General features: G+C 39.1%; 1 protein-coding gene across 1 annotated transcript in view; it reads left to right on the forward strand.

Annotated features, from left to right (window-relative positions):
- LOC140231186 (uncharacterized) overlaps window positions 1-18,561 on the forward strand; it is a 28,071-nt gene extending 9,510 nt beyond the window's left edge. Inside the window, exons 2-3 of the mRNA XM_072311334.1 lie at window positions 4,976-5,547; window positions 17,914-18,561. Coding sequence (XP_072167435.1) covers window positions 4,976-5,547; window positions 17,914-18,561 — 1,220 coding nt within the window. The remainder of the gene's footprint in view (window positions 1-4,975; window positions 5,548-17,913) is intronic.
- The last annotated feature ends 8,640 nt before the right edge of the window (window positions 18,562-27,201 follow it).

Here is a 27,201-nt window from a genome sequence, read left to right on the forward strand (position 1 = left end):
ATTGATGAATAAGGAATGTCTAATACGTCGATGCTTCAACTGTGTGACAGGTATATTGTATATTATTTAATCACACATATAATATAACGTCTACAGACAAAAATGTCTACTGAGACGGCTCAAGGTAAATGCTGTTTTGTAGATTAGATGGCATTCTAGACAGAGGCCTCGGAACTTTAACATTTTCATGGGGGGGGGGGTGTGACGGGGGTCAACGATCAATCGAACCCCCCCCCCCCTTCGACGGGGAGAATCTGCTGATGGAACCCTATGGAAGTAACGGATTTTTATTTTTTTTTTTCCAATTTTTACGACATTTTGTTGGACTTTGTTTGAAGAGCTAAAAGTGTGTGTTTGGGGAAGGGGCTGCTGTACCCCCCCCCCCTTCGCCTAACTTGAGAGATGCAGCCAGTGTGGCGGAAACATTGTCAAGGTTTCTTATATAATACACTGTAATACCTGCACACTTACAAAACTTTATCCAAATACCTTTATGACGTCATCTACCATCATTTTACAAACATTTTACAAACATTTTACAATGCTTTGAACTTTGAACCAAATAATTTTCATACGTGATATTCTTTGCTTCGCTTGTCCTTATCGAAACTTCCCATTTCTCGTTTTCTTTTGTTAGTCTCCATTCAAGTTTATTGGTCTCTTTGTTGTTGTTGTTGTTGTTGTTGTTGTTGTTGTTGTTGTTGTTTATTCATGTCTTTAGGCCCTCGTTGTTTGTATCTTTTTAACCTTCCAGCAGCACCAAAATTATTGCTGGCTTGGCACGTTAGATTGGTGTCCGTCTTGATGCGCGTTTCCTTTTGCTACACGATGTCGGTTGGCGGAGTTTTATATGGTCGCTCCGCTCATATAAGTTTGATTGAATTCATGCAAATACATACGGAAAGATACTTCTGTATTGAAGTTTTACTCATCAGCATTTTGACAAATAGCAGAATTTCTCACATGGGCGATATCAATCGCATTTGCAATTTTCTTGTTGGGTTTGAAGTTTGAATCGAAATGTTCCCATCAAACTTTACCCATCCACCGTTTTCCTCGAAAAATTATTCATGTCAACTCATCATGCTCCGCCAGGTCCGGAGTTTGCGAAGCAGCCTGTAATTGGGCCTGAAAGCGTGCGCACCACGGAATTAATCCAATTAATTGACGAGCAGAAAGGTACCGATAGCACGACAGTGAGGTCCAGCATGAAAATATGATGACTTGTGATGACGATGATATGGAATGAACGGAAAATCGAACTTACACATGCGGCGAGCTATTAGGCAATTCCTCGTACGCTACGCTAATGATTATGAGCAGTGTCCCTTCGCTCCAAACTCCCAGATGCCAGAGATGACGCAATTAAGATGATAAACTACCTTTTTGATCTACATTTTGCCTTGTTTATCTCAAAGAGTGCAAAGCTCTTCTAAAGTTCACGGAGGTTGTTATTGTCCTGACCATATTGGCACATTATCACTCTCTGGCTAAATAGAGGGGATTCTGAAGATCTAAACGAAATAATCCTTCCTGCTGTATTGTCCAATCAATGGTTCATTATCAACACCTCAGTCTAGAGTATTAAAGGCATTGCTGTATTTGCAGATGAAACAGAAACCCAGCTTAAGTGCCTGAAAATAGTTCTGAAATGTGAGTTAGGGATAGAAACAACCACCATAGAAATTTGAATCTGTGTTTGAATTTGTATAATCAATGTTAAGTATCGCCAAATATACAAAATGTGAACAATAGTTATAATATAAATATTTCTAGACTAAACCGTCTACAGTAATGTTTTAGTCAGAGAAATAGTAATAATCTCCTTATATTTCAGGCCTTATTAGGAAATGTTTATATGACAGGATGTTTTGTGATACAACTGACGTACACATTTTGCATCAAATGTGATATCTCGAACATTTTTAAGTCGCTGCTCCCAATGGTAAACAGCGCCTTTAAGGATCTCTCTTTTTCTCTTCATGTCTACCAATATATCCATCTATCTGTGTATTATATAAAATCAATTTATTTCATATAAATTACAACATTAATGCAGGGCTCCACACTAACTTTTATTTTTGGTGGCCCAAAGGCAAACATCCGACCTTTTTTGGTGGCCCGATCAGGCCACCAAATTCTTCATTTCTGAAATTTTGGTGGCCCTATGTGCGTTTTTGGTGGCTCCGGGCCACCGGGCCACCGTTAGTGTCGAGCCCTGATTAATGTATACGTGCGGTGGTATATGTATAAGGCAGTTATAAAATTGAAAACGAAGTTAAAATGATATTACCGTTACATTTTCTTCCACATGCTCTTATTCCTCTTATACTATAGTAGATATTTTCATAAAAGCGTATTGAAAGGAAAAGAGGGAGAGAGAGAAAAAAAAAGTTACAACAGAAATCATTTCTGCTGCTCGGTTGAATGGAATCGCACAGCGGCTTGATGCATTTCAAATAAAACAGACGTAATCTCTTTTGCATGAAATGAGTCGTGACTGACTGAGAGAGAGAGAGAGAGAGAGAGGTGGGGGTGGGGTGGAGGGAGAGAGTATTGATAGATGTTTCCTAAGTCAAAATCATCCAGTCATTGAAAGTAAAAGGGAATATCATAATCACACATATACATACAAACATTTTACACTCATCCAGATTTACGAGAACAATCACGCCCGCGGATCATTTGTGGCACCCGATGAAGACAAAATCTGTAAGTAGATCATCTCTCCATGCGCTTTGAATTAATCACCACCCTTGTTTTCAACTCTGGTACACCGCGTCGGGCAACACATAGTAGAAAGGGAAGCTCCAAAATCACTGACACTTTATACCTGCAATGAAATACTACATTTCATAAGCATTGCATAGATTGTGGTTCAGATGATACTGATCAAGCGATCAAAAAAGAATAAAATAATCTTCGGATGAGCATCACTCACGATTCATTGGTTTATTTTAGGTGACTTGCAGAGACTTTCTTTCCTAATAGCTATTCATCATAACTAATCATATGAGAGGAAGGGTTGCGTTATTAAAACATATACTATATAGATACAGAGAGTTTAGTGAGCTACCCTTCCAATGAATAACGTAAAAGAGTCCATTGAAAAGGATCGATGCCATCTGCAAATAAGATGTTTTTCATCAGAACACTATAGCAGACGGGATAACATCCATATCGACTAATTTCCAATGTAAGTTATGTTTAAGAATTGCAAACTAGGGAAAAGAGTGTGGAGACGTTGTTTATTTATACACTTCATAATTTCTTTATGATCTACCTAACTGGTGATATTTATAGGAAGCCTCGCATCTTTCCTTAGTTCTGAGGCCTACTCATCTTCGTTCTGTCTTCCGCCATTATAGAATGCAGCCATTACTCGCCCACTGTATTTCTGCCATCATTATGCAATTACTGCTTGCCCCGGAAGGGTGGGCGTCTTCTCATTTGGAATCGCTTGGGGGAGCTCGTCTTAGCTGTATCCCTCTCCTTTTTCTTTATCTTCTTCCCTTTTTTTTTCTCCTTTTTATTCTTCTCCTGTTGGAGTAGAGGGAGCCCCGCTCTAACGAGTCTCCCAGCGCCGATTTCTTCCCTGAATGGGGCAAATTGAGCGAGTCATACCTCAGCCATTTCGCCCGTCGCGGGTGCGTGGTTTCACTTCTAGCGCTCGTTCTAGATTAATGACACCAACGTTTTGATGTCCGAAAGCGGGAGAAAAGAAGGGTGAGAGTGAGAGAAAGAGAAGAAAGGAAGATATAAAAGAATTTGACTCGTTATCAAGATGAACGTGAATTTCACATTAGTGTTCCCCCCCCCCTTCTGTCTCTCGCTCTCTCTTCTTGGGCTTCTTTGCACCCTTAGGTCGTCTCAAAGGTGATTTGGCGATCCCGCCAAATTACGCTGTGGCGTATTTAGCGCAAAAGCTCTATAAATCACAATCTGGCCGCGGGGTATGATTCTATTAGGAGCTGGTGTTTGAATAAACATATCAAACTATTGCCACATTGCGCCATTATTGTTTGATTGCTGTAATGTGTATTTCCCCGCGCATTTTATTCCCCAGGTCAATTATCACATTCTTTGGGGAATTTGTCAATTTTATCTACCATTTATCGCCAGCACAGTTGATGACCTTGCATCGCTTATTCTGTCGAAGCGTAACGCAGTAGCCTATTAGCATTCACAAATTTATCTTGCTATTGCAAACGGGAATCGTTAATCTTCGCTTAAACTGGGGAAAAACTGACAAGAAGAAGAGTCTGAAAAGGCTCCGATTAAAGCAAAAAAGAAAAGAAAAAAGCATGAATATGAAAGAGATAGACTTTCAGAAAGTGTTTGCTGTAATAATAATGTGATGGAAGTTTTCATCTTACCATGCCTCCTTTTACATGGAGTGGCGCCATCCTTCAATATCATCAATCTTCACCCAAGACCAGCAACACCATGTACACTTGTACGATCATCATCATCATTATCAACATTACTATGTCCGTAAATATATATATATATACAACGTCCGCCTCACTATGTGTATATATTATAATGCATAATATGAGAGAGTTTATGTTCGTGTTTGTGCGCCTATGATGGTAATAATCGAGTGAATGTGCATCCTTGTGAACTAAATGTATGATACGGATCATGAAATATGAATTCCTGGAGATGTACATCTTGTAATGCCAGTTACATTATGTTACAATATATACTTAGTTTCACTCAGACACACACATTATCACACGCACCCATGCGATTGTATTTGTTTGTTTGTTGTTGTTGTTTTCATTCTACGTGTGAGTTTGTGATGGCGCGCATGTGCGAGTGATGACTGTATATTTTACCAGTACTACAATTTATATCCTAACAACGCACAACGTAACATGTCTGGCATGATGTCGAAAGACAAACCGAGTTTGGATGGAACCATTAATCTACACTGATTTTCTTCTCCCGGTATTTTTCTTTTACTGTTTAGATGACACCCATCAAAAGGAGTCTAGCGGTGGAATGACGATTGGGCATGAGCGAGACTATGGTCACGACCACGCGTGCAGCAATGACGGAAACGATGACGAGGATGAGGAAAACGACGACGGAAGAAAGCATTCGGCAACATCTCCACATGTCAGTGATCGCCATGCGATCTGCACCGACGCCAAGTCGCTGGCGATCCGGACCCCGGTGTCACCGGGCTTCGGCGAATCGCTCACGCCGCCCGAAAGCGACAACGCGCTCAGCTGCAACACATCCAGCGACCAAAGCGACTCGGGTGCGACCAGCCCGCTTCACATGAAGGCCGGCCACAAGCGAGCCCACTCTTCGACCCATGGGCCGCTGGCGAGATCGTCGTTCTGCGACGAGGGGGTAACCGAAATCGACGGTGATGAGAGCGAGGAGAAAAAGAAGAAACATCGACGGAATCGAACGACGTTCACTACCTATCAGCTCCATGAGCTGGAGAGGGCGTTTGAGAAATCCCACTACCCAGACGTCTACAGCCGTGAGGAATTGGCTCTGAAAGTTAATCTACCTGAGGTCAGAGTTCAGGTGAGTGACGTCGCTAGCTGCTTGATTAACTTGATCTATCGCCTTTAAGGAATCGAACACCAGTGATTTCATAGTAGCAGAAATAATGATGATGATAATGAATTACTGAATACATTTATGTTTTTGAAAAATTGCTTTTATGACAGGTATGTACAAAAAATACTTTGATGATCATTTCCTGTTTAGTCCCTTTAAATGTGACCTCACTCGCTGCAGTTTTTTAACAGAAATACATCAAAACATTTCTCAGAACTCAAATCTGAAATTACGTTTTCACTTCCTCTAAGGCAAACATATTAAAAAAAAATGACCGTTGGAATAGATCAAACATAAGAGTGGATTTTGTCTATTGAAGTGCATCATTCATTGAGAAAAACTATAGTTATTGGTAAAACCACACTCCGTAACCAAACAGTGATCACTGTCTTGATGTTCACAGTACATAATACATCTTGTACATGATTTTATGTATAGTAAGGATGATGCTGATGCTGGTGATAAAAATAAAGATAAAGATAAAGATAGAGGGGAGACCGAAATGCCGGTATAGCCAACTTGGAAGATTCAAGAGATGAAAACTTTCGAACTTGATGCATAAGTTCATGCCAAAGTACACGTCCTGGATGCACAAAGCCCCCCCCCCCCCCCCCCCCGCCCCCAATCTAAAGTTTTGATCTTCAAGCAAACCAATCGGAGAGATCGAAGACGTCTTTCAAGCGCGCAACGCAATATAATCTGACAATATACAATTGGGGGAAAAAAAAACAAGAGTGGAGTTGCCAAAGTATATAATACTTTCACCGACTCAGAAAGAACAAACTCACAGAATGCATTTCTTTGTTGGTATCACGGCAGTCCCTTTGTAGGTCATTGAAGAACAAAACTCAGTTCATCGCATTAAGGAATTCTATTCATAACTGTTTAACATGACTGTATTTCGTTCAGGCAGCTGCGTAACGGTATTATACATCCACGAAATAATAATTTATCTCTCTTTGAAATTAATTGCTGACTTCCCTTTATCCGGATGAAGCAAATGTATATTGAATAAAAGTAAAAAGATGTTAACAATGACGAAATAAACCACAACAGGCTGTCATTATAGATGGTTCTCGGATTCTGCCGGAAATCACATCATGCCATATGCGTTGTTGCCTTGGCAACGCCGCGGCAAAAGTCATCGTTGTGTAAATAGAATTCCACGTAAATTCGAGATAAGCTCTTTTGAGCTGAAATTAGCTCGAATTTATGGCACTGATGTTATCATTAAATAGGTTTAACGAATGGGTATCCCAGCAGTGTCATTAGCGGAGATATTGTTACGCAATAATGAGTTAATAAGCACAGTGGTTAAGCAGTTTAGTTGTTGTTGGGCTTGTTTTTTTCAAAAAAAAAAAGTCATTGCGTCTCTCTATGGTTGTGTTTTTCCTTCCCAACCAGTCGGTTAATTATCTCAGATTTTTCCCCGACCATACAACGGTGCTAATGCTGTAATCAACCCAACTGTCATTGTGAAAAACCCTCATTAAAAAGTCTGGATGGGCTGAAAGCAGCGTCGAGAGGACAGTGCTGAAATTAGACATCACATTGAAGTGTTGTTGTATATCCGTCAATTAAAAGATATACGCGTCCGCTTATTTCCTCCCCCTCCCGAATAAACCAACCAAAAAGTTTATAAATATGATATGAAACACTTACATACACGTGTATATACAAATATACAATCACACAAAACACACACACTCACACACACACACACACACACACAGTTTTGTATGAGAGGAAAAGAAAATAACTAGGCTAATTTGGGAGTTATTCAAGAGTCAAAAGTTGATTTGATTTTCTCGTTGATACACATCACAATAGATAAGAGATTTTACCCAAGGGTATATAATTTATGCTTCGTTTATTGGAAATCTAAAGCCCTAACCTCTTCTCCCTCACTTTCTCTCTCTCTCTCTCTCTCTCTCTCTCTCTATATATATATATATATATATATATATATACATATATAATTCATTATATACAATAAGCATGTCTATATCTCTTTTTCATTTTATTACTTTAATGACGTGTTTATGCGTGTGTGAGTGTGTGTCTTAATAGGTGTATAAGTTTTTGATTTCTTTCCATTTGACTTTATATGACTCTCATGTTGACATGTCGATATTTATGAAAAAAAAAAACGCTAAGAGAAGTAGTTAAAAGTAGACCTTGTTTCGACCTTAAATGTTCGACGATGATTACATTTGACGTTGGTTGCATAAAAGTGTGGTAAATACAAATACGGGAGCTGGAAGCACTAACTTGCCAGAAAATTGAGATTTGTCGCAGTGTGCCATCTGCGCTACAGATCATTAAAATGCTTGGTAAGGCTTCGAAGTGGTCCGCTCTGCGAAAGAAATCATAAGATCCAAGGGTTCTCTCCCCCGGAGATGTAGCCCAGAGAGCAGCTGGCACTCCGCTGAGAGAGGTAAGGGGAACCGCTAGGCATTTCGCAGCGGGTAATTAATAGTCATCGTCTAACATGACAAAACAAACGCGCTAATGACTTAAGAAAAACAGAAGGAGAAGAGAAAAAAAAAAGTCCATAATTGGCGGAAAAGAGAGAGGACACTCGGTCCCTGCATGGCGGCGGTGGTTTCCTTGGGGGCCTAATCACCACACACCTCCTTCTCTTTTGACAAATCCTCGCCCTCTTATGCAAGCAGTAATGCGAAGATTTTGGCGTCTTATTCTCCACAGAATCAGGCAACGTGCCCATGATTTATTTTATTAATCGCATTATCGGGATCGAGACAGCGTGTTCCCGTCCTTTCTATTCTTATCTCTCTTGTCAGTGGGTGACTTGGTCTTCTCGCCTTTCCAGGAGATGAAATATTCATCTAACATCAGTGAAATGGATCTGTCAGGAAGAAAACGACACATTCGTTTATCAGTTGTAAATAAGGAATTTCTAACTTGATCAATTATTTGTCGTTTTGGCAGAAGCACACCGCGACGCAGTAGGTTCCTGGGCTCTAACTTGTGCATCTTTTACACGGTAACAGGCAGCATCGCATTAACCTTATATGATTGAATTTTATGACTCGATATTTCATTTGAATTCCCGTCAGTCCATTGGTGAAGGAAATGGAAAACAATTCAAGGTATAAAGACTGTCCTTTAGCAGTTCCATTTCCTTGTCTACTCGAATATATTTCTCCTTCGCTCTCTCTATAAAAATATCTATAGACATTCTGCTTGTTCTGCAGCTGCAGCTTGAGTTACAAAGTTACTTTGACAAGTATCAATTACACAACTTCATGATTATAATAACAGTTTATTATGATTTATAATTTTAAATCTGCAGTTGTATGAAAAGGGTTCACATTTGGATGGATTAGTGAAAGTGGGTGGAGTTTGCTACTTATTTATGACTTTACTACTTGCACCAAAAACAACTCATCAAAAAAAAAAAAAAAAAAAACATCGAGAGAAGCTCACATTCGATATTCGGATTGTATGACTTAAAATCCAGCTCAAACTATCGATTTAATAATCATATGGAATACTATGATAGCTTTCGCTTGATTTTTCACCACTTTTACTTGTAAGCTGAAGCAAGACTTCTCATACTTTGCGCATAAAATGTCATTGAAGTAACACTTGGAAAGAAAAAAAAAGAAAATCTTGACCATGTCAAAGGTCGTACTCTCATGGTGAGAGGAACAAAATTCCTTCGAATACATTCGAGGGAAATTAAAGCCACTATTTATCATTTGCAGATGAAAAAAAAAGCGTAAGTGCTTTAAAAATGCGAGTTAGGGATATAATCAATGTTAAGTATTGTTAAATATATGTGAACAATAGTTTCCTTAAAATCCTTTCTCGAATAAACCATTGCAGTTATGGTTCATTGAGAAAATTAGTGATGTCTCCTTATAATTGCGGCTAAATTGCCATTTTTTTTTAATGGTAGGATGCTTGACACTGAATTATACGTAGGCCATATGTATCAAAAGTGATAATTCGAACATTTTCTAAATCACTGCTCCCAATGGTAGACAGTGGCTTTAAATGAATTAAATAATCGTTTAGGGCTATAGAGAAATGGGACGAACGACCGAATTAAAAAACAGCAACAAAAAAACAAACTCAGGGATCGCATCAGAAAGTCCGCTACTTTTATTTTCCCTTCTATGCCCTACTCCATTTCACATCAGTACTTCAGTGAATTTACAGCACTTGTGCGTTTGAGTGGTCGTCAGAATTTACGCCTGATCAAATGATTCTTGTCAGTGTTTCCATTCAAATGAACTTACAATGTCGAGTTAAAATACAGTGTACTTGCCAACACAACCAAATGCTGCTTTTCATACACCGTCATTGCTTCCGATTTGTCTTGGCCTCCTCTCCTCTATTTTAACAATACGATACTTCAGACAATCATGAATTTGAAGTTCTTTTGTGTCTTCAAAGTCTTCACAATTATGATATCAATCTGTGGTTAATTTAGATCATCTAATGTACTCACCTAATCGCAGGGTGAAACTTGTCTATTTTTTTTTTAATCATCACAGATGATAATGTAATCCAATAATACAGAAAGGAAAAACAATAGACATCACTCTCGAAAATATTTAATATATATTACCGAGGACACTGCCCGCGGAAAAAAGAAGAAGAAGAAGAAGAAATATTCAAAAAGATGGAATAAGAGTCAAATGCTATTACCCTATCAATACACTTTGAGCAGTATTGTAAGCTAGGCAGACATTTCGCCCATTTCTTCCGTATCTACACTCTCAGCTCCTCGGGTCAAAAATGTTGCCACCTTGCCTTTTGCCTGTGACGAAGGAATTCTGTTTTTAACCGAAGTGGTTTCCTGCAGCTACTCTTTACGCTCTCATTTTGTATTTGGAAATAAGAAGATGGAATGTTTGACGACTTAATCAAATTTCTTTCGAAAACAGTAGCGTCTGCGCAAGAAGAATTTCGTCAACAATAGTAAATGACGAAGACATTGTGACCCATCACACTGATCAGGGCAGATTCGAAATTCAGATATCAAATTACTGATTTTGATTAAAGAGATATATCTTTGAGCGCAACATGATTTATGAATTCCTTCAAAATACACATTTATCCTTTTTTTTCTTTTGCTTACGTAGTTGCATTTTGTGCGGCTGCTTTGTTATTTTTGAATACTAGTGCTTAAAGGGAAGATAAACCCCAAGAACAATGTGGATTGAGTGAAAGCAGCAACATTAGTAGAACACATCAGTGAAAGTTTGAAGAAAATCGGACAATCGATGCAAAAGTTATGAATTTTTAAAGTTTTCTTGTTGGAACCGCTGGATGAGGAGACTACTAGAGGTTATGACGTATGAGTGGACTACAATATCAAGAAAATATAAAGAAAATACTACAAAACTCCATTTTTCATGAAAATTACAAATTCCATCAACTTGATATTGACATATGTTAAGGGTAGCAATTATTCCCCCTGCTTTCTGAAAGCGGTTGGTCCACTGCTCTTTGATAATTCTAGAAAAGTGAATTTTTGTTGAATATCCTTTATATTTTCTTTGTATTGTTGTCCACTCATACGTCATATCCTCTAGTAGTCTCCTCATCCAGCGGTTCCAACACCAAAACTTTAAAAATTCATAACTTTTGCATCGATTGTCCGATTTTCTTCAAACTTTCACTGATGTGTTCTACTAATGTTGCTGCTTTCACTCAGTCCACATTGTTCTTGGGGTTTATCTTCCCTTTAAGTTGCCATGCGAGTGTATTTTTCTACGTCGCGCGATTATGAGTTACGCAAGCATGACTCTATATGTTGCTGACTTATTGTAAAATTTGTTTGTTTTTTTGTTTGTTTTGTTTTTGCTTTTTTTTTTTGTCTTCGTCGTCGTAAAAGAAAGACCATTTCAGGGAAGAGCAACTGGGCAGAAATGTCAGGAACATCAGCCTGTCCGAGCTATGCTCACTCGCCTGCCGAGTTGAGTGACGAAACCCGTCTACTGCTATACAGCTGTACCGATTGCCGCGTCTCTCGTCTCTCTCCCTTCGCGGGGTGAATGGGCCGAAGCCGGTTGAGGTTATCTGCCGAAAAGTGCAGTTGGTCCCCGCAGCTCAGCAATATAGCCAACATTCACTTCGCCAAGTCAAGAGAAAATAAATGGATTTGCGTGAAAGGCGAATTTTGCTCTTCCTCCTGATCGCCGTCGACAATCGGTATTGATTTCTCGTCTGGATGTTGTCTTTGTTAGATTTTCCTCCTTTTTTTTTTCACTGAATAAACCAAGGCCCCAGGAATGCTTGAACGCCTGGGAGAGCTTCGTAAATGATTCAAGTCAGCAGCACTCGGCGTGTCGTCTGCCTTTTCAGGGACACGTAAAATTCGATGCGATTCCGGCGAGCAAATCGGAAGAGCATTTATCACAGTGTTTTTGTCAATTGGGAGTGATATCTGTATCTGGAAGTTGTGGGGATGGGAGTATTTTGAGTGCATGGGAAAAGTTAAACTAAATATCTAATAAAAGAGCGGCGAAGAGTTATCACTGTTGAAGACCAGAGAAAGATAGAAATTGCCTTACCATTAGCGCAGCATGCATCTGATGTGCCATCATATAATATGATATTACCGTCCTGCATTTCGGTCAGAGATGGGAATATTTGGAAATCTTTGATAAGTTCACCTTCATTTTGTCATAGGGCGAATGTCTTGTGACCCGCTTTTGTAAACAAGAGGTAATCATTGAAAATAAATCAGATAATCTGCTATTTTCTTTGTCTAAACTGTCACAGAAATAGATAATCAGTTTTGTACTCTAGGGCCCCGTCCAAAGTTATTGCTAATAAAATTTGCTGCCGTCAAAGGACAATTAATGTTTGGTGACGTGCGAAAAATAATCTGCTTACTCTTATGAAGGTCGTGGTGTTTTTCAGACGATATACATGTATATCAAACTTCTGGGGATAACGTGTGTGTGTGTGTGTGTGTGTGTTTTTAAATAAACAGGATAGTTACGCACTTTACAGACCCTGGTTTTTTTTTGTGTGTCTTTAAATAGTTGTATGATTGACTCTGTGGACAGACATAGCAACGGAGTTAGTGAGACGTGATACAATGTATCATCAAACAGATATTACATGAATACACACATATTAAGCATTCTAAATGAGCGATAGTAACGATAAAGATAATATCATCTATGAGATGTTTCCATCCGAACGCCACGACCCTCGTGATTGGATAGATACCTGATTCTTATCTTAAATCTGCCACCGTCCGGATGAAATTCAAATTTAGGGCAACATACAACAGATATCTATTCGATGAGTCAATTCGTCAAAGCAGCTCAGAGACAGTAATTATTTATTCAATTATCTTGTAAAACTCCGCGGGCCCTCTGCGGGTCCAGGATGCTGATATATTGCGTGAAATACCATCATTACTTTCGTGATTACTGTAGATCAACCTCATCAAGCAATGTGTGAAACCATCGATCGTTTCAGTTTTTAGAGCCGACAATAATTGACGTGGTGTCCTGAATTGCTTGTAACGCGGGAGTTTGTCTCTGGACGAAACACGTCCCCAACACGCCTCGTTTCCGTTACTCTTCGTCCTCTTCCTGAATGATCCAAAGGTTTGATTAACCCTTTACTGCCCCACCCAAAACATGTTAACATACACAACCAATAGGACTTCAGGCTTCTGATCCTTGGAGGGTTCAACATCGAAGTTAGATATCACTGTGAGGTTTGTTGGTTGTCCATCTCTTCTTGTTAATTTTTGTCCGTAAGTATACGAAGATTGGTATTTTGGGGATTGCTTTGCAAGCTTTAAAACTTCCAATACTGATGACACCCACCCAAATGAATTCGTAATAACATGTTGAAGCTGACATCCTTAATAAGTAAATTGTCTTCAGTAACTCCTTTTTGTTTGGTGTTTTTTCTTTTTTCTTTTTTTCATCACGTCGTGTACATACTACTCAACCCGATGAGAAACATCTGGGGGTGTTTCATCAACGTTTGTCGGCGCTGACAACTTGAATCACCATAGTAACAGTCAGTGACCAGAGCATCTCAGCCAATCAAAACCAAGGATTTTGCTGAAATTGGTCAGTGCCGACAGTTGTCGGCACTGACAAACGTTGATGAAACACCCCCCTGAACTTAAATGCGCAAATGAGTTACGATTTGTGAACTCTTAAGTTCAAGTCTTAAAACAGACCCCATCCGCCCCCCCCCCCCCAAAAAAAAAAGACTAAAAAGAACTGGGACACCACGTAAGCGTAGCACGGCGCTTGTCCTTGCGGGCACAAAATTTGTTTGTAAAAAACTAAATTACAGCTTTTCCGATTCTAGTATCAAAATGATAGCACAAAATAGATGCACAACTTTCAGAAAGTACTGTCTTGCATTTTTTTTTTTGGTGAAAATGATTATCTAGATAGGTGTAGAGCAAGTCAGATGATTGAAGATTGACCAGCTACTCCGCCATAATTATGAGAGGTCATGGTTTCAAATAATATACTGATTCTTCTCTAAATATCACCATTCTCATCAGATCAGTCTTTAACGTTGTGTGATATATCAAGACTGATGCCTGCAAGTTGTGAATGCGCATATTTCTTCTTTTTTGTGTGTGTGTGCCAACCATGACATTTTGAATATACTCATAGAGGGTCTGTCTTTCATCAACGATAATTTGCTAAACATTCATGGTAGGGTTGACAAAATCTTCGGGGTTTGGTCCTGCCCATTTACCCCTTATAGTTTCCACGCGGCCACAACACAGAGTTCGTTTGAGATTTGAAAAGATTATCGCCAAACGGATGAATTTGTGACGATTTGACCTAATAGGGTAACGGCACGATAGAAAGTGGAACTGTACTTTCACGGAATCAGTTTTCCCCCTGCTGCCTCCACGTCTATACCTCTGCTCTAACTCTCTCCGTCGCATTAGCAACTTTTTCCAATTACGCATTAATGAGCCATTCAGGGGTGTGTGGCGGCTGCTTGCTTCTTTGCTGTAGCTATTGCGCTTTTTTCGCGCTTAGCTCAACGAGTGTGACAGAGTGATCCGCGCGCGACCAACCGGCAGATATGATATAGTGATGTACATTTCATCTAAAAAGGGGCACGAATTGGTGTGTGCGTTCTCCCTATTGTTTTTTTTTTTAATTCAATGAGAAATAAGAGTGCGCTGATGTTATCAATATGGCAATTAAATGGGCTGATTTGATCATACACGTTTGGGTGTCTTTCTCTCGCTATACCCAGTGAGCATGCATGCAGTATCGACTTGCCTGGAAACGGCATAACACCACCCTGGTGATGATATTAATGTTGACTTTTTTTATACACTTAACTATGTGGGCATAATTTGGAAATTTGTAGGATATCTAGCTGATTAGATGTTGCGGAACGGCGTGTAATTATCTAGCTGAAGTTTTTTGGGGGCTTTTTTTTTTCATGTCATGTGAACATGAAGCGAGTGAGAACCAGGGTAACGCGAAACACGCATCTGCCTCAATCATAATACTGGATTAAACACACACGCGCACACACAAACTCAAACGCACACCAATCACAAGAACAGCAATAACAACAACAACACAGTGCTGGATGCAATTAAGATACATTTTCAAACATTTGGTTATTTTACACTGTGGGGAAATTTTTCCGATAATTACACTATCAGCAAGGACGAAATTTAGCACAAAAATACGAACAAACAAACAAATGAAAATGAACGGAAACAGACATGCATTTGGCACAGAAATAGTCGACTGACTTAGGAGGCGACCGTGTTGGGGAAAAGGGCTAATATAGAGGGTGTCATCAAATAGCAACAACAAAACGCCAAGTAAGAAATCAGAAGACAAAAAAGTGATAGGAAAAATAATCAGAAAGTAAAGATACTGATTACAAGAAAACTACATGACATCCTTTTTAATACTTTTGATTTGATATTCTCGCGTTGATCCATAAATAGATGGGTATAGAATAAGAATTAATCACCAACTCATCTTAAAAATCGCAGAAGTAACTAAATTCGCTTGTACTTATATGGTGGATGAATAGTAAAACTTTACTTGAAAGGTTTGCTTGATTATTCCAATGTTTGTCCATGCAACCCTAAAGATCCATGCGATTCAATCTCAAGCCGCGATACGATGGATGCGGCTATGAACCGATAAGTGTAATCAATGTAATCGAATATAAAAATCACTTAGCAACCACCATATACCACGATCGAATACTGTATGTGCTGTAAAATAACAATATTTGCGTCGTACATTTTGGGTAATATTTCCCATTTTTGTCGTTGCTCAACTTAATTCGTGTTATCACAACGTTATTTCACACATTCCTTGTGCATAGGTCTCCATTTTAGAGAAATATTCAACATTTTCTGCAGTCATAAATGGGAGCTATATTTTCCCGCTAACGCGTTGAAGTAGGCCTAGATAACTACGAGCGTTGTGCGATGACGAAGGTAACTTTTGATGCCCATGCAGTCCAGTGCAATCAGACGACTAGCAGTAATTTTCAATAAGTAATCGAAATATGAATCTTTTATCTCTCATACCTCTCTCCCTCTCTCTCCCTCTCTCTCTCTCTCGCTCTACACACACACACACACACACACACACACACACACACACGGCACACACACATACGCACCCATACACTAATTAATAAAGGGCCCACATTTACTTATTATGATCTGCATGATCTGTGTGGATCTGTGTGTAATGTTTGGGCACTGTTGGGTATGTCTGTTGTGTGTGTGGGTGTGTATGCGTGTGCTTGCCTGTAAAAAGGAGTCTCTTTAAAACTTGGGGATCTCAAGATAAAAGACGTGACAAGCCTCACATAATAATATAGTCAGCACACAATGATACAGTGCAATCATTAGTCTTCTGACAGTGTCTCTAGTACAACAGACATGAGGGTTGTCCAATGAGGGGACAAAAACACCTGTACTGAATGAAATAAATCAATTGCTTCGCCAAATAAGAAGCAGGGCGGATCCAGAAATTCCGTAAAGGGGGGGGGGGGGGGGGGAAGGGGCGCACGACCCTCATTTTTCTTTTTATTTCTTTTGTTTTAACAAAAAATAAATAAATAAGGGGGCGTGCCCGGTTCGTTCCGTCCTGGACCCGCCACTGAGAAGCTCTTATTGCGAAGATGGGGAATTGGCTTACATTCGTTGGCGGTATACCCTTCTCAATTTAGGCCTATTGCACGGGATCGATTCTCAGTCACGGCATGCCTATCGATTCAAGGACCTACTACACTTCAGCACTTTTGACGGACCTTTGAAGCTGAACATTCTTTATTATAGAAACGACTGGAACAGATAGACTATCGGCTTTGGGGCGCCCAGAGGGCTAACCACTGGGGCTAACTCGCTAGTGTTAGCGTTGAGTCCAATGTTGATAAGTAAAATGGCGCTGTAGAATCCTGGAGGGAGCCACGCTCTCCAGTTACGTTTAAATAGTCAAGTGGGGGAAAATCCATTAGTGCCAAATTGAATGGCGAATAATTCAATATCTGTGATTAGTCGGGTTATGCATTATTACTCTGATTTCAATTCAATGCTAACTTGAAACACTATTCCAGTGAAGACCTGATGATGCATGCATTATGAAAAGGACAATACAGAAGTTTGGATAATAGATAAACCTTTTCACAAAGGGGAGAGCGACTAATAGCTTTCAAATCAGTTTAGTTCACAGTCACACCTTCATAAGCCAACGCGCATGACGAAGAGAATTTGTATAATATGATGTTTAAGCATGAGTAAATCAAAGAGAAGTGGATTACTACAGGAAGTGAAAATATGCCTGCCTAAAAATCTTCTTTTTTTTTTGGTCAGTTTGTCCAACAAGCTGGAAAAGTATTGATAAGGAAAAACTAACAAAGAGAACCTAAATTTTGTAACATTAATGATTATGTCGAACCTACTTCTACCGGCTTACATGTAGAAATACACTCCCTTCAAGATATCCGAGTACACCATCCACCATAAGAACGGTATATTTCTGCCCAATCTGCCAGTTATTTCGAAAAATTTATCAAGCATGAAATAATGTGGAACCATGTTTTGACGAAAATCACGAAATGATTCAGTTCTGCTGACTGACACTTTGTATGACCTTTATCATTGTTATTATTATTATTATCATTATTATTATCATTATCATCATCATTATTATCGTTATCTAAAATCAGCTCTATATATCAGACCACTTCACTATGCATGACATAATTCTCACTATATTTTCAGTTGCAATGGTATATACGTATAAGATATCGCATATCATTATTTTTATCTGCAATTGTTTGTATCCGCAGGTCTGGTTTCAAAATAGGCGGGCGAAGTGGCGTCGTCAGGAGAAGATGGAAGCAAATACATTGAAGCTGAAGGATCCTCCGATGCCCTCTATTCAGCGATGTGCTCCTGCTTCGCTGGCAAGTTCCCTGCCCCTGGACGCCTGGTTCAATCCTCTATCGAGCGCCCGTCATCTTCCTGCGTTCTCACTGCCTGGCATACTCCACCCGTCCCTCTCCGCCAGCATGGCGGCAGCCGCTGCCAGCTCTGCCGCGGCCGGGGGACCGCTGGCGCCTGCCCTTTCTCACATCGGCGCTGCGCTGCCTTTCCTGGCGGCGCACCATCATCACCACCACGCCGCGACTGCTGCCGCTACACTCCCGTTCTTGTCGCACAACGCCTCGTTCTTGGAACGCGGGAACTCGAAGCGCAGCGGAGTTGGAGAGAGACGCGGCGTGGCGGTCGCAGGCGGTTTGGAAGTGGGTAGCAGCTCCAGCGACGGCGACGGCAACTTCGTAGGTAATTCCCCGCCTTCGGGGGAGGACCAGAGAAGCTCGAGCATTGTCAAACTGAGAAAGAAAGCTATGGAGCACATGGACAACATTGGTCGATGTAGTGTGAGCGAGTCCCCACCACTGCGATCAGACCGCTCGGAAGACGAGCATATATAAGATCTGATTAGCTCCAAATGATATGGAGAACAATGATAAGCTAAAACAAAGGTTGTATATATAAAGACATCTATTCTACTTGAACAATTCTGACGGCTTCATTCATGAGAAAAGTAAAGTATGTTATTTACTTGAGTAATCGATCTATCATTCAAGACAAAGTAGAGGGTTAGCGGAGGAGTGGCATCCTGTTATATAACGAACAGCAGACTAAAATAATGCGAGAGCTTGAGATAGGAGCACAAGACTAAGATTTGGATCTTTAGAAAAGCCCGTCATGACTGGCACATTTATAAAAACTTTTTCAGATTATATTCGATAAAGTAAAATGTAAGATGCACAATAATGTTGGTTTTTTTTGTTTTTGTTTTTTTTTTTGCAATGTAAGATGTCAAAACTATAGTTGTCGCGTGGCGGTGTCTTGTAGAGTTTGTGTTTTGTTTTTATTAATCAGATACAAGCAGATTATTTACACACTCAGTTATGAAAGCTCTACATTGCTAACTTCATATCTCAGCAAGATAAGGACGACAAAGAGCGTGAGAATGGAGCACGCATGATTTATTAATTTTGAGTACCGATAGGTGTGTTGGATGCTCATAAGTGAGGCTAAAACTCGAAATTATGGCGACATTACGTCACCGTCGCAACTCTCCGCATTTGATTACGTCGAATATTTAGATAAACAAACAAACAAACCTAAAACAAGCTTTCTAATCAAGGGAGAGTCCCCTTACAATGAATAAGCAGAAGCACAGTATCTCTTACATTGATTATATACCTTTTCCTGGACTAAACTTCTCTGTTAATATTTCTATGTAATACAGCTTGATAGACAGCTTCGTCAATCAAGAGGCAAATGCCGTTATGTGTTCAAACACCATTTCTACTGCACACTTTTTCTGCTTTGGACCTAAATGTTGTCTATCCATAATATTCAGTTAATTGCCTTTGAAAACTGTGTTGAAATATTGAGAGGAACAAGGCGTTATGGAATGGGGGAAAATCATGATTTTGCAAGCATTAATTCAACATACCAGTTCCCCCACCTTTTCAATGCAAAAATATGACATAAAAGTATCTGAGTTTGCAAGGCATGAAAGACTTATATCAATTCGCACACAGCTTTAAACACTAGTTTTCCTACGACTTTTCTTTGAGACATTTCCAAATTATTCCAATATGGTTCCTGATGTCTACCGATATCATCTCGTACACGTTGATAATCTGGTACGTTTCCATACAAGCATGACAAGAGTACAGTATATAATACTTATGACAAAGAACTTTACCTGTCGTCTTTAGTGACGTAAAAAGCTATGTATGTAAGGTCCACTTAGTGTTTGACATTAATTTGTTTGCTTTACGCCAATGATAATAGAACTATTTTATTATTGTATTTGCACTGCCACTGTAACATCTACATCCTCTATAACTTTACTGATAACCTAGATAATCACTGATAACATTCAAATACTTAAAAGATGGAAAGTGTGTCTTGATTTGTGAAGGGAAATGTATTGTGTTACATAGTGCTAAATGGTATATGTAAATGTTGTATATATAATGAAGACTTCTTGCACTAAAGAAAAAACAAGTTTTGTGTGCACATCCTTTTACAAAGTGTCTATTATGTTATTTTGTAATTAATCGTGACATTAATTATATCGCCTTGAAATATCATTCTGTCACTTCTTATTCTTGCCTAAACCATTGTAAAAAAGAAGAAAGTATAATTTCACATGAAACAGTCTACGCAACGACATTCTTTGCATTTATTTTGCCTTTGAAATTAGAATTTATCTTATCTTTCCCAAGGTAAATGCAATACTGCCGTCTCATAAACATTAATGTACCATGTAGCCCACCTATAGTTAACTCATTCCTTACGGGAACCTGGTGGCCTGTGTATTAAGTCTATGGGGATTTCAGGATTCAGTAGAATGGATACTATAGTAATAAACATCATGTGTGTGTTTAAACTGCCCGGAGGTCCATGAATGTGTTCAGAGTTCGATTATTGTATGATGACATTTTATGGGGAAAATTAAACACTTATAGTAGACTGATTCTCTCGAATTAGGCTCCATACATGTTCTATGCGTTCTGTAATCACTACATCAACTTAAAAAAGTGAACATGAACCTGGGCTACGTTATCATTCTTTCCACGGTGTCCCATAAGCGTGGAAAAAAAGCTTATACGAACTACAATGTTTCCGTATTGAATAGAATATCATCTCAGATGGCATGGAGAAAGGCATAAGGGTATAAGATCTCGAGAACAAAAATGGAATAAACTCACGGTAAAACGCTGAAACGTTCTCAAAACAAAACGTTGATATTGCAGGTATGATAATATAAACATCTGGATTTCCACGAGTATTTTTATTCAGAGCTTTCTCATTTAAATGAACCTGATGTCACCCATCATCACATAACAATGCAAATCTGGAATTGATTAGAACAGCGTATAGAAAGTTGATGTAAAAAAAGTAAAAAACAAAGAAATCGCCTTAAAAATATTTGTACACATCGCATTTCCATCACTATTGTTGTTTTGCGATTCTATATCAGTACTCTTGATATCTAAGGATGTATACATTGTCATGGAGATTATAAATTCCTTTCACCAGGTATAGAAAAGAAGGGACGGACAAAAACTGACAACTGTTGTTGTTGTTTTTTGCGCCAATTTCGGAAAGTCAATTGTTAGTCTCTATGCTTTCGTCATGATCAAAATTAATTTCTTTTGTATATTTCATCTTTTGTAATCTATCAATCTTTTGAATAAGATTTTACAAAGCACATAATGATGTCAACTTCTCCATTTCGAATGTAAAATTTGGGGACAATTACTTTATAGAGCATTATCGGAAACCTTTGGATGATATATAGGGGACGCTGTCTTTTTCCCTTTTTAAGATTGAATTTATGGTTTTTTAGCAAGATGTTGACACAATGTGGCATCCATGTCTCCTGTTCATCAGTACTTTGTCTCCTGCTTAGCAGTTTAACCGAGATGTAATAAACATGATAGCCTAATTTCATACCCCGTTCCAAGGCCAGGCTATGTGTGTACATTAAATTAATTATCTTTACAAGAGCATACTCGTTCTATGCCTCCCTCGATCACCCTTGCATTATTTAGGATAACCATTTCCCAGAATGTTAGAGTCCGTGAAATGCCGGCCACAATTTCATTAGACTGAAAATTTTAATCACTTCGCATTAATTCTATTATATGGATTGGTTTTGAGACAGGTACATAAAGAAATTATGCTAAACGCGATGATATCGCTTTACACAGTTAGCGCTATGAAGTGTTGCCTTTGCCTGCCGTTGAACTTCCTCACGGACCAGAAGCCTCCACCTTCATCACAATAAGAAATGAAGTTGTAAACATTTCGATTTTCTCGTTGACAAGCCCTACCAGTGATATCTTAAACGCCCTTTTTTCTTTTACATGTATTTGAACTTGAGTGATAAAGGCATCTAATTCTATGGTCGTGGTCAACCATAGGGATATTTAGCTATACGAATATCATAATATGAAGTTTGAGGTAACGCAACATGGTAACGTTTATTGTGCAATCGGCTTATGATGTCAACAGAAAAGATAATAGAAAGTAAAACAGAAATAATGCAAAAAAAAAAAAGAAGAAACCCGCTGAATGCCTGGAAATGATTATGTAATACAACGAATGTAAATTCTGGATATTTATTCAAGCTGTAGGTCTCTCGATTACGCGTTACTTTAGTCTTGAGAGCATGTGGTTCACCTAAATGACTACGCAATATTGTGGAGATCACGACTCGTTGATCCAGGACGCAGCTAATGAAACATAACTCGTTCGCAATTTTTGCACTAATCGCAAAACATCAAGCACACGTTGAAGAGGCAACCATAATGTCCTACTTCCTTCGTCATGCATGCTGTGTCGTCTCTGTCAGATTATAATTATATCATACACATGCATGTCATGTGGACATTAAAAACAAGGTAATAGAATGTTAAGTTTGTTTATTTCTTTTTGTTGATGAAATTGTGGCTGACTCCCTTTTTCAAGCATTTTGTGAAATATCGGCTGCCATGTGTCTATCGTGACTGCAGTCACAGGAATCTGTCTGGGATATACGCCTGATACAAATTGTATGAATTTGAATGTTAGTCTGGCGAATGGTCTTTGATTATATAGGCTAAATTGCATTATGATACCTGATTTTAAATCATTCTGTAAAGTGAGCATGTACAGACAATATTTCTTTTCTTTGATATCTATTCGTGAAACATGTCCTTCTATAATGTTACATTCATTGCAGATAACACTTCATCAATCTGCCAGATTAAAAGCAATTCTATATACTGCAGAACGCTTACATCTTTTCATTGTCAGTGTTTGTCCGTTTTCTGTCAGTGTGTGTAAATTTAAAGGAAACCAAACATGCCAAAACCAAAATATAAATGTGGATTGAGTGGAAGCAACAGTATCAGTAAAACACACATCAGTGAAAGTTTGAGGAAAATCGAACTTACGAACTTTTAAATTTTCGGTGCCTTCATCGCTGGAGAAGAACTTGGAACAATACCCAAGCTCCGAAATTCCGACATTATTAAGTTTAGTAGTCCAAGGCGGATATGGCATTAATGAAAGCAAGAAATTATTAAGCAGAGGGGTTAAGGTTGAAGTGTGAGTTTTCTTTAATTTGTCTCTCTTCTCTCAATGAAATTTGGAGTGCATCGTGTCACTGCCGGCAACCAGGGATAGCCTGGTGGTAGTATCGCTGCACCCACGATATAGTAGATGACAGGTCCGAGTTCCTTGGTTCCTTTTCCCGAAATGTTTGTTAGATTATTGATCAGCAGTTGCGATCTTACAAATTTCATTTGTATGGAGAAGGAGACAAATAATTGAAGATATCTCACACTTCAACCAACTTTTTTGTTAGTTGTTGTTGTTTGTTTGTTTGTTTGTTTGTTTGTTTTTGTCTCGTACATCCACTATCATGCCACTACTTGAATGTTTGCTCCCGTGTGTGTGTAATATCTATGAGGTGGAGGACTTTAAGTGGGTCGAGTGAATGCTTACCTTGCAGCCACAAACATGTAATCAATATCACCGATACTAAGAACATTGACGTCATTAAATGAACACCAGATTTCAGGATACCGTGTCGTGAAAGTTGTCAGGCCTGACAAGTTGTCAGTCTCTGACAATCGAACCGCAGTAACAATCAGTGACCAGAGCTTCTCAGCCAATCAAATCGAAGGAATTACACTGAAATTGTCAGAGAATCGATAACTTATCAGGGCTAACAACTTTCATGCATGAAACGGTGCCCAGGTTTAACCCGTGCAGTGTCGAAAAAGAAAAACATCCGGCAAAATAGTGGTCATTGCTCTCTTCATGAGTCAAACACACCCATATACGCTTCTTGCCTTAATTAGCAAAATTATATCAATATTAAGGCGACAAAACCTCATATCTAAAAAAAAAAAAAAAAAAAGATAGTCAAAGCACTATAATAAATGGGATAACCTTTCCTTTGACATGCCATGTTGGTTTTATTTTGGGGGTAAGACATCTAGGATTTGGACTAAATAATTATCTAATGGTTAATCAAAAAACAGTCATTTTCGACTGTTAATCAAAAAACAGTCATTTTCGCCGAAATTTGAGATAGGCGGTTTGTCATCTCAGCACGAAGTACCTGTATAACATTTGAAGAATACAGCACACACATCCATTAACGCACTTAAAGGCCTACAAGCCTATCCTTTAATACAAAGAGATAACACGCAAAAGTACGTACGAAGTGGAGACCTTTAACTGCAAATCATTGATTACCGAGTCAATCATTTCAGAAAGTCAGACACCAACATACCAGTATAATTTGGCGTCCTATTCTTTTTTCCTCCCTGCAACCCTGGGCCTGCAAACTAAAAACGCCAAATGGGTTGGTGTCGGAGAGTTTATTTTGTCCAATCTATACCCCTATTGTTGGCTCGTCCTAAAGGCTATTTAGACACTTAACTGGGCTTTTGTTCGCCCATCAGTTTCGCTTTTTCCCTCCGAATGACAACTCGTGCTGTGCAGCAAGCCCAAGTGGCGCCACGCTCTCTCCGCTTCTTCTTTACTGACGGGTGGACAGAGACCACTGTTACGTCATCGCCCATCTTATCTGTCACATCAATGTTACGTCGCCGGTGTTCATTCCCTTGTCGAGCAAACGTGGCCGTGGATAGTGTAGTTTACTTTTTTCCTCCCGCGTGTAAGAAAGAAGGGATGTAAAGATATACCAATGTCCGTCCGAGCTTGGCTCTAAGATTATGCCTTATGCTGCGGCAGTGTACATCATCGATTGCTGAAAAATCATCTTTCGCGTGACCTTCCTTATAGAAGCAATAGACAATCGATGAGGGTAACATAATCAACTGACGAACTCCGTTGTCTCGTTGTGGATTATTAGAAACAAGTGGCCGGTAAACAATCCGGATTCTTGTCAGAGTGCTTTTCTAGAATCTTAGCCGGATACTCTCCTTGAAATTATTTACAGGAGAATTATCAATCAGAAGGGAGGAGTTGAGAGTTAAATCTTCTATTTGCAGAGCCTCGTTGTAGCACAATCTATTAGTTTTGCCAGTTCGATGGCCTGCCGTAAATTCAGAAAAAGAAATATTGACTGAATAAGTAGGGGGTAACAACAAAAAGCCCTGACAAACAAACAAACATTATATATACAAGCTAAAAGTTGACTGAGAGTTAACCGCGAAAAAAATATTGAAGATGAAGTCTTGGTGAGAGACTATCTCATTAATGATTTGCTGCAGGGGCGCGTAATGCATTATCTCCCACGGTCGACTGAACGTCTATCACGACATCCAAACCTGTCAGTAGGAGACCCATCAGTGCCACTGATGGGCATTATTTCCTGGATTACTGGCAGACGGTACACGGCTACCCACATCACCAACTATTCAGTGGGCATTAACTCAATAAGGCCATTATTTCTGGCATCCCCCCCCCCCAAAAAAAAAAAAAAATCATTTGACGAAAGAGCGTAATCGGCGAGGATTTTTGGAGCGGAATTGCGGGGAGGGGATGCGATAGGAAAGATATATAAAAATATATAGATAAGTCAGTAGTTGGATTGAGAAATAGATAGATGCATGAAAAGATAGAAGAGTAAATGTTAGAACGATATGGTGAGAAGGAGAGAGCTTTGTCGATAGATAGATTAGACGGATGATTAGGAGGATGAATCGTTGAATCGTTTATGGATGATCAAATTTATAGACATATTCTAACAATAAAACAAGACAAAAAGAAGACAAACACAGGCGTATTCTTCCTGTCAAGATAGACTAAGTTACATTTTTACACTTTCTAACTAGCTTCCAGAATGAGAAAATTACAGAATTATCTAAGTGTTGATGATATTTTTTTCTAAGTGACCGTATATCTCCATCGTGAGGTCCCCGTTGGTCCCCTGACAACATCAGTGGGTTATATGGTGCCCCTAATCGAGGAACTACTGATAGCAAGGTCGGGGTTTTTAAAAGTGGAGGGGGGGGGGCAGTTATACTTCTGGTACCACTTCCGGGTTTCGAAAAAAAAAAAAGGGTCTTCATTGGCAATTTCTGGTACAACTTCCGGGATTCATCGGAAAACTGCCACTTCCGAGGTAAAAAGGTGTATTCCTATGTATTCCTTTGTATTATGAAAAAAAAAAGTGTGGGGGTCAGCCACCCCCATCCCTCTTGCGCCGACCCTGAATAACCAAATGACCCCCTTTGACCAACATCAATAGAAGGTGCTTGTCGATAATAGAGATATGGGAAGATTTATACCAAAAGTTCGGGCCCATCTATAAATCTACTGAATTAGCTTGTTTTCGAAGGGAAGTTGATTTTGCGCCTGCTATTTTTTTTTCATATCGAATTAGAATGGGAAAAAAAATCTAAAAAGTGTCATCTATAACATGGTACCTCCTTGGATCCAAAAAGAGCAACCTTGTTTTCTTTGAGGAAGTTCAGTAACGCAATGCCTTCGACACATTATCATGCGTATTAGAGTCATTTAGAATTGGCTTCATTTTGCTAAACGGAGAGGGAGAAAACAATTAAGTACATGTCAAAATGGAGCATGTGGCTCAGGATACTAGTATGAGTTGTAAAATGCGGAAATTGAGACAACAAAACAGTACACAGACGACTAAAAAATTTGAAAAAAGTACATGATCACTGATGATTGTCATAATTACGCCTATACCTTCTTCTTGGTTTACATTCGTCTATAAATCGTACGATAAGCATTTTCCCGAAATAAATGAACAAACCAGATGTCATTCATTCTGGAGCAGTTACGATAAAGGCAACACAGTTTACACAACCGTTAATGACACATAATTTGACATCTGCTGTATAGAATATAATATGTCCTGTCATTATTTTGCGAACTGTGGAAAATGATTTAACGAACTCACCTCGTGCGTCAAAAGTAGGATCGATCATTACAGAGTTATTCATAGTCTCTTTTCAATCATGCAAAAGCTAATCTGTTTTCCGTTTACCACAGAGAAACAAGGTAAAACATTGAAAACAAAACAGACATGCCATACCATTCAAGGGATGACTAAT

Source organism: Diadema setosum, chromosome 7, assembly GCF_964275005.1.
Source record: "Diadema setosum chromosome 7, eeDiaSeto1, whole genome shotgun sequence".
Taxonomy (NCBI): Eukaryota; Metazoa; Echinodermata; class Echinoidea; order Diadematoida; family Diadematidae; genus Diadema; species Diadema setosum.